Source organism: Chinchilla lanigera, unplaced genomic scaffold, assembly GCF_000276665.1.
Source record: "Chinchilla lanigera isolate Chin_1 unplaced genomic scaffold, ChiLan1.0 scaffold00050, whole genome shotgun sequence".
Lineage (NCBI taxonomy): Eukaryota > Metazoa > Chordata > Mammalia > Rodentia > Chinchillidae > Chinchilla > Chinchilla lanigera.
The window spans coordinates 17,277,530-17,286,140 of NW_004955451.1; the positions used below are offsets into that span (position 1 = coordinate 17,277,530).

General features: G+C 63.2%; 2 protein-coding genes across 6 annotated transcripts; one reads left to right on the forward strand and one right to left on the reverse strand.

Moving 5' to 3' along the window:
- On the forward strand, positions 1 to 3,056 carry Tmub2 (transmembrane and ubiquitin-like domain containing 2; the record flags this gene model as incomplete). The annotated part of the gene is given in 3 exon segments (XM_005394521.2): positions 1 to 250; positions 1,273 to 1,827; positions 2,103 to 3,056. Coding segments are annotated over 3 exon segments (1,169 nt in total), but the record flags the coding sequence as incomplete, so codon positions are not given.
- Positions 3,057 to 3,129: 73 nt separating this feature from the next.
- Atxn7l3 (ataxin 7-like 3) lies at positions 3,130 to 8,611 on the reverse strand (the record flags this gene model as incomplete). Of its 5 annotated transcripts, none has more annotated exon segments than XM_013519368.1 (13): positions 3,130 to 5,207; positions 5,279 to 5,436; positions 5,513 to 5,584; positions 5,699 to 5,742; positions 5,837 to 5,905; positions 6,051 to 6,079; positions 6,269 to 6,314; positions 6,602 to 6,624; positions 7,036 to 7,133; positions 7,287 to 7,458; positions 7,576 to 7,708; positions 7,858 to 7,968; positions 8,537 to 8,611. In XM_013519368.1, coding segments are annotated over 13 exon segments (1,179 nt in total), but the record flags the coding sequence as incomplete, so codon positions are not given.

Below are 8,611 nucleotides of genomic sequence, written 5' to 3' on the forward strand. Positions count from 1 at the left end.
CGGGGCCTCTGGTCGGGGTCGCCCCGGCCAGCCGCAGGCAGAGGCGCCCCGGCGGCCGCGGGCCAGAGCGGGGTCCGCGCCTCCCCTTGGGTGGATCGCGGGCAGTGACAGCCTCCGCCCGTGGGGGCTTAGTCGCGGGAGTGGCGCGGAATCGCTGCCGTCTGCTTGCTCAGCGGTTGCACTGTGCCAAGCGTCGCGCTAATTATTTTACTTCGATGATTTCACGTCATCTTCAGAGCAGCCTTTTGAGGTAGGTGCTGTTTGTAACCCGGTGGGCTGAGCGGACCGCCGAGGCGCGGAGAGCATTGCCCAGGGTTACGTGGTTGGGAAGAGGCAAGACCGGGATACAGGTGTTTGCCGGGTGTAGGGCCTGACCGTTAAGTGAGCAAATGGAATCTGTTCGGTGCTCTGCCCTAAATGTTCTTTGAGCGACGGTTGCGGCGTTTGCTGAAACCCCTGTGGTCCCTGCCGGGTGGAGACAGGTGCATGCGCCAAGTGGTGTCCCGTGGCGCCGGAGGGTAGTGCGACGGTCGTGACCGCCAGCTGGGTTTGCCCGGGCACCGCTGTGGATTCCGCAGCCTCTGCGGGGAGAGGAGCGCTGCCTCCGGCCTCGCTGAGCCGCCGCGGAGAGCGAGCTCGCGGAAGGACTGGCGAGGCTGTGGAGGAGGCACTGCCCTTCGGCGGGTGGTGTGTGCAGTTGTGAAGCCAGAGCAGGGGGTGTTTCTGGTGTCTCCCCGTGTGGCCGCCACGGGTTGCTGAAGGGTTTCCCAGGTGGCACATGTGTCTCCTGCTGCCCCTCCAGCTTGGTCCTCGGTGGTGATCAGACTTGGCCCAGAGGCCCATGCCCTGTGGCTCACAGCATCAAGGCATGGGTTTGTGACCCCTGCCGAGGAGGGGCCCAGGAGAGGCACCTGGCAGGGGCAACTGGACTCTTCCTCCAGAGAAGCCCCAGTCACATCGTCCAGGCATATCTCGGAAGCCACCTTGGAGGTGGCCCGGCAGGTGGAACCATTGGAGAAGTCTGGAGTTAGACAAGCAGGTATTTTTCCCCCTCAACCAAAAAGACAGCAAGAGGCCCTGTAGCCGAGGCAGCAGGGTTGGCAGCTTTCCTGATGCCCCGCACTCTGTGGGACCTGCATTTGGGAGCTCTGCCCACTCCATGCAGGCCACTGAACCCCATTTTCTTTCAGAGCTGGCTCACGTTGCACTTAAACTTGGAAGCTGGTTTCGGGCCCGCAGGCTGTGCTGATGCTGTCCCCTTTGTTCCTGCAGCACGGGCCCAGGCAGCAGCCAGGCCATGGAGCTCTCTGGTGTCGCCCTGGTTGAGGGCGTGGGTAACGAGGTAGTGGTGCTGGCAGGTGTGGTGGTGCTGGTTCTAGCCCTGGTCCTGGCGTGGCTCTCCACATACGTAGCAGACAGCAGTAGCAGCCAGCTTCTGGGAACCATCGTGTCGGCAAGTGACACCTCCGTCCTTCACCTGGGCCATGTAGACCAGCTGGTGGCTGTCCCAGGCACCCCCGAGCCCCCCGAGCCGCCCCACCCATTGGAGGGCAGCGAGGAGAAGGCCGAAGAGGCCTGCACGGGCGGGGGCGATACAGCAGGGGAGCTGGGCGCCGGGGCAGGCGTGGAACCCAACCTGGAGCAGCTCCTGGACATCCGGGGCCTGCCCAGGCGGCAGGCAGGTGGTCCGGAAGCCCTGCCATGCTCTGAGAGGGGTACCTGCCTGCCACCCAGTGCTGGCTTCATCAACCTGAGGCTCAAATTCCTCAATGACACCGAGGAGCTGGCCGTGGTCAAGCTGGAGGACACTGTGGGTGCCCTGAAGAGGTGAGGGGGCCCCCGGCCTGGCTCCTGGAGGAAGCTGCTGGGCCCTGGGAGGAGAGGGCGTGTTGGGAGACGTTTTGGAAACTCCCCGTGCCAACCCCTTTTGTTTTTTGGTACTCTAATGGGGACTGAAGCCAGGGCCTTTACACATGTCCAGCTCTCTGAGACAGGGTGTTGCTAAATTGCCAACACTGGGCTCAAACTTGGGATCTTCCTGCCTCACTGGGATTCAGCAAACACCACAACAGTTGCTCTGCTTCTTTTCCTCCATCCTGCAGCAAATACTTCCCTGGACAGGAGAGCCGGACAAAACTCGTCTACCGGGGCCGCCTGCTGCAGGACCCTGCCAGCACACTGCGCTCCCTGGACATCACTGACCGCTGTGTGATCCACTGCCTCCGCCTGCCCCCAGGGTCCGCTGCCCCGGGCCCCGAAGCCCCCCTGGCCAACTCTGCCACTGAGCCATCCAGTCTGGGGCTCAGCATGGGCAGCCTCATGGTGCCCGTGTTCGTGGTGCTCTTGGGCGTGGTCTGGTACTTCCGGATCAACTACCGCCAGTTCTTCACGGCCCCAGCCACAGTCTCTCTGGTGGGCGTCACAGTCTTCTTCAGCTTCCTGGTCTTCGGGATGTACGGACGGTAGAACCCAGAGAGAAACGAAGGGCACGTCTTCCTCTGCGCTGCTTCCCTTCCCCAGACAGAGCTGGGCCAGGCCAGGATGTGGTACACAGGCAGGAGGCCCAGCAGGTGGACGTGGGGCTGCCCCCCTGACCATGGGACAGCTCTCCCCACACCAGCAAACTCAGGTAGAACCTTCTTTCCAGCATCCTGCCCAAGCTCAGAGCCATGCCCAGCTTGTGGGAAACTTGCATTCACCCCCGCCCCGGGGCACCCCTGCGGGGGGGCCCTGGTGCCAGTCCAGAGACTGGCATGGCAGAGCAAGGAGAGACTGAACCCACCCCTCTTGGCCCAGGCGTGCATGGGGTGTCCCTTGCACTCTGCTAGCCTCTCTGGAACAGTGATTGACAGGGCTCTGCCAGGATGGCACCAGGCCACAGCTGCTGCACCCCTGGGCCCAGAGCTGCCAGTGACCACTGGCCTCAGCCAGTACCTGCCTGCTGGGCTCCAAGGACTGCTCCAGAGGGGTCACCGTGGGCCACCTGGGCCCTCACCTTGGGGGCCCCAGGATAAAGGCTTCACATCTGTGACTCAATAAAGTTGTTTTGTGGGCAAGGTGCCTCCTGTGACATCCAGAACATAGCTCTGCCCGCCCAGCTCTGTGGCAATGAGCGCAGGAAGGCCAGGCTACCAACGGGAGATGCAGTTTATTTACACCAGCAGCCATGGGCAGAGGGTACACAGCGCTTACAAAGTTAGCTACCTGTACAGGATGGATTATATATGCAAAAATAAAAATCTCAAGACCACAGGACAGCGTGAGCCCCCCCCCTCCCCCAATGACCCCAGCATGCGGTGATGCCAGGCGGGTGGCCCCGGGCATGCGGGGGGGAGCGATGCATGGAAGGGAAGCCACCGGCCGTGGGATTAACACAAACCCCACACTCAGACACAGGGTGGGATGCGGGGCACTGCTGAGGCAGGGTCTGCTGCCTCCCACCCAACCAGATGGGGCGCGGGGCCAGCTGGCAAGGACCAAAGGGCAGCGTGTGCACAGACCTCTCCCCAGGCTGCCCCCACGTCCTCCTTCCCAAGGGAGGCTGGGGGGTTAGGCAGGAGCCCCAGCCTTGCACCCCTCACCTCCAGCCCACTCCCACATGGGCGGCCCTGGAGGGAGAAGGCTGTGAGGGTGAGAAGAGGCGCCCAGGCCCCAGGATTTATTCTAACTCCTGCCAAAACGGGTTGGCTTTTTAAAAAGTAATCACAATGCTTGGGTTAAAAACCAATTTGTAACCAGGTATCAGCCACAATCAGAAGCACCCCAGGGGGAAACTGGGGTTCCAGACAAGGTCCCACAGCCGTCCCGTTGTTCCCACAACCCTCTAGGGTCCCTAACCCAAATCAGTCCGAGCAGTCCTGGGTACCAGCTACTCAAACGTGGGACATATCCAACACGTGCCGGGGACAGGCCCAAGGTCAGCTCTGGCCCATCGGTCACCTCTGTCTCTCTGGCCCGATGCAGGGCTGTACATCTCTCTGGATGTAGACCAAGCCGGTGGGCACACTGGCACGCTCTCCCACAGGGATGATGCCACCCTGTTCCCTCCACTGAGATCCGGAGCGCAGAGCCACCCTCTTCCCACCTACTGCTCGCAGGGAGAGGCACAAGGTCAGGACTCTCCTCGGGGCCCCGAACCACAAGTACAGAATAAATAACTTAAAAGCGGCGCAGGAGGGAATAGGGCAGCCTGGAGCAGGGACAGAGCGGGACAAGGCTGGTGAGGGGAAGGTGGCAAGCAGCAGCGTGGGGCTGGGCTGCCCCAGGGTAGAGGCAGGGCGGGCATGGGACACGGGGCCACCCCAGGAGGGCGAGGCTGCGCCCCTTCCTGGGGCAGGGAATGAGGTAAGAAAACATTTCAAATAAAGCAGCACCGTTCCCTCACCGCGGGCCTCCTTGCCGCCCAGGCCAGGGTCGGCCGCCCGCTGGGACAGACGGGAGGGACGGCAGAGCCCAGGTGACACGGCCCCACCCCACCCTCCCCTTTCCGCTCCTTGAAGCTTCGAGGCTGCGGCCCTTTCCTGGCACCCGCTGATGAGGGACAGCTCTGGCTGCCAGGGAACCCGTGGGGACAGAGGGGCTGCCGCGGGCAGGGGAGGCGGTACAGTCCTGGGCGCCACCTAGCAGCCGCCCACCGTGCCCACTGGCTGGGCATCGTGGGCTCTGCGCCCACTGCCCTGGGGCAGCTCAGACCCCTTCATATTGCCCGGGGCCTCCCGGGGTCAAGTCCAGTTCCTGGGCGGGGCAGGCAGTGTGCGGGGCAGTGCCCGGGCCAGGCCCTGGGCCTGGCCGGACATCCAGTAACTCACAGAATAAATAGGAAAACCGCCTCCCACCGAACTGTGTCCAGGATAACGAACGTGTCCAGGTCTGAGGCCTGCATGCCGAGGCCACTCCACTGCAGAAGACCTGGTGCCCCCCAGGGGCGCACGAGCAGGCCTCCGCCTGCCCACCTGGCCCCAAGCTCGCCAGCCCGAACCCCAGCAGCGTCCATGTGCCCGGGTCTGCGTCAGGCGGGGTTGGGCAGGCTCTGCTCAGCCAAAGGCAGCCCCTGCGCCATCAGTTGATGTCATCGTAGATGCTGGGCGTCGGGGGTGCTGGTGGCTTGGGCCTCTTCTTCTTGCTGGCGCCCAGACCGGACGCAGCCCCCGCCAGGCCCAGGTGCGGCTTCTTCTTCTTGGCCTTCCGGGACTCGGAGCTGCTGCTGCCTGCAGAGGGAGGGAAGGCGGTGAGCGCGCTGCGGGGCTGCCCCCTCCAGCAGCTCCCGAGCCCTATGTACCTAGGCCCCATCCCTGGGTGTCACTGGTCTTGGAGGAGCCCGAGTCCGAGGGTGAGAGGTCGGAGGAGCCGTCCCACTGCAGCCGGCTGAGGAGGGCCTGGCTGTCGGCCATGTCGAAGCTGTCGTTGTCCAGTGAGCTCTCCACCTCCGGGAGGACACTGCAAGGGAGGCCAGTGGGCTCAGGCACGGCCACCACCACCCCACCCCTGCCAGCCCATCCAGTGGGTCACTCACGCCGAGGGCCCGAGGAAATAAATCCGCACAGTCCGCCTCTGCTCGTCTGTGTGCTGGGGACAGCGCAGGGACCTGGTGGGGACAGAGGGCTCAGCCCTGACGGGGCCCTCGGGAAGGTCCACATCCTTGTGGCGGACGCAGGGCCCACAGGCCTACCCAGCCCCCATGGGCGCGCAGGACCCTCACCTGGTGCACATCTTCTTGGTGTGTTCCGAAATCACTCCGCATTGCTGTGAGAGGGACGGAAGCTGAGGTGGCTGCAGGGACCCGGCCCCGCTCCCGAGGCTCCCCGCACAGCACACCCCGCCCCCCGCCAGCCCTCACCGTGGTGAGCAGGCTGCGCAGCTCCTCGGGCCCCAGGGACTCATAGCTGATCCCGGCAGAGTTGCTATACTGTGGGAACCAGGGCACAGTCAGGGCCAGGGTAGAAGCCCAGAAGCCCTGGCCTCACCTCCCAGCCCTCAATGCCTAGACTCCCCATCTGAACCTCAGCCACCCTGTGGGGCCACGACACGGGGCACGGGCAGCCCCTGCTCACCTTGAATGGATCCGAATTGCTAAGCTCCCCTGAAGAAGAAAAAAGAAGAGGAAGGGTGTTTGATGCAGAGGTACAGACAGAGAACCCTGAAAATAACCAGAGAGGAAGTGGGGGTGATAGAAGGCTTGCAGGCCCTCCCTCCACACCGCCCCCCGCCTGCGCTCCCAGCGGGTCCCAGCACCACAGCCAGCAGCTCCTGTTGCTCCAGCCCCACTCACCATTTTTGTGTTTTAGAGACTTGGATCTTCGCGGGGAGTTGGGGTTCTGGAATGGGAGATACCACAGCTTTGGGGAAAGGGCAATGATAAGGGGGAGCCAAGAACCCACAGGAGGAAAAACATTTGACAAAGAAACACCCTTAATCACTGCGTGTCCTCCCAGCAAGAGGCCTGGTGGCCCACATGCCCCGCCCAGCACCTCCAGGACTCAGCAGACCTGGCTCATAGACACCCACACCTCAGTGACCTGACTGCAGTCAAGACACCTGAGGCCCCCCTGCCCCAAGGGAGGGTCTTGTCCTGTGCCTGAAGTCCCTGCACCCCAGCTCTCACCTTGTCCGATTTCCTCTTCTTAGCTGTCAGGGACAGAAAAGACAGCACAGTCACTTTTTTCCTGTTTCTTTGATCGTACAGGACTGAACCCAGGACCCTGATACATGCTGTGCCAATGCTCTGCTGCCAACCCACTCTCCAGCCCCAACCAGGGCTACTTAAAGCCCCAAACCAAGAGCATCTAAAGAAAAGGCAGAACTATCTCCTGCCCACACCACTGGTGACAATTTTTTTTTTGCACTACTACGACTTGAACTCAAGACCTTCACAGGGACCTACATCATCAGCCTTGAGTCAGGGTCTCACTAAGTTTGCCAGGCTGGGCTCAAATTCCTGTTTCTGCCTCCCAGAGTGCCAGGGCTACAGCCACGCACCACCACTCCGGACTCCACCTGCTCCCAGTGCACCCCAAAGTTCCCCAGGCTGACAAACACCTTTCTTCTCCGAGCCGTAGGACCAGTCATTGTCGTTGATGTCATCGTTGTCCTCCTGGTCGCTCTCTGACTTGTTCATGTTGTTGCTATTCGCAATTCTGTGAGGGGAGGACACCCTGGACATCAGGCTGGCGTCCCTCTGCACCCCCAACTTCAGAGCTCCAGGGGAGAGAATGTCCAGGGCTTGACCCACCCTGTGCCCCACAAGTGCCCCAGGTGCCAGCTGCGGGGCCGGCGGGCAGCGCCCTCACCGGCGGTTGGCGATGCGGCTGCTGTTGCGCCCCATGCCCAGGCACTTCTCCAGGTGTGGTGCGAAGCGGGACGCCGCAATGCTGCGGCTGCAGTTGGGGCAGACACACTCCTTGCTCTTCCACTGGTTGAAAACCTGTCCAAAGATGTCCAGCCCGGGCTGGTCCACGATCTCTGGGGACAGGAGAGGTGTGGCCATCAGGGCGGGCGGGGACTACCCCCTCACAGCCCAGCCTCAGCTTTGGGGGTGCAGCGCTGGACGCAGCCCCTAGGCGCTCCGCCGGAGCTCACCAAAATCCTTCATGCTGTCTGGGTCCGTGTCATCCAGGAAGAAGTAGCCACACTTGACAGCTCGGTGCACCTCGAAGCAGAACCCCAAACACGAATCCTCGACCAGGTCTGCGTAAATCTCCTGAGCGATGGCCTGGGCCGGGAAGAGGGCCCATCACCATGGTCGCCCCCAGCTGGTGCAAACTCAGCGGTGGCTCTCCTGTGTCCCCCGTCCTGACCACGGCTTGCGGCGGGCATAAAGACACCAGCAGAGAGAACTGGAGGCACACGTGGGGGCCTCACCTCTAGTTTGCTGTTATCCAGGCCAGACAAAGACATTTCCTCCATTTTCATTTGTAAACTCTTGTGGAGACGGCGCTCTGACTGCTCATAGCACAGCGGGCGGCGACACGGCTGCAGGACGGGGGTGCTCCTGTGAGGCCGAGGCAGCGCAGCCTGCCACCTCTCCTCCCCGGCGGCGCAGCCCTGCCAGTCCCAGCCCAGGCCCTTCAGCCTGTATGGTCCTCGGCTGAAGCCCAGGGGCCACCGTGTTCTCGCCAGGCAGAGCCGGGTTCCACAGCCAACCCAGGTCTAGGTCTCCGCAGGCGGCAGCTCCCGGGTCCCCAAACTCAAACCCCTCTCGATACCCATGGTGCAATGCAGCAGAGAAGGAACTCCAGGCCCAGGCCTCAGAGCAAACCCACAGGGTGTGGCAGAGCCGCCTGGGCTCCTAGGGCAGCCCCGGCCCCCAAGGCCCTCCCAGTCACCTCTGCCGGCATCCAGGTGTCCACTTGGGGGGTGCTGCTACCAGAAGTGGAGCCGCCCGGGACCCTGCCACCCTCACCCCACTGTCCTCCGCAAAATGCGCCTGCTTCTCCCCGTGCAGACTGGAGCGGGGCGCAAGGGACCGGGGTCGCAGGGACACCGAACCGCACGGCAGGGGTGCCCGGGGGGGCGCACTCGAGGAGGGGGCCCTGCCTACCTGCGGCTGCCGGGACAGCCCCTCCCGCCCCGCGGCCCGGCCCGGAAGTCCGTCCGAGCGCCCCGAAGTGCGGGC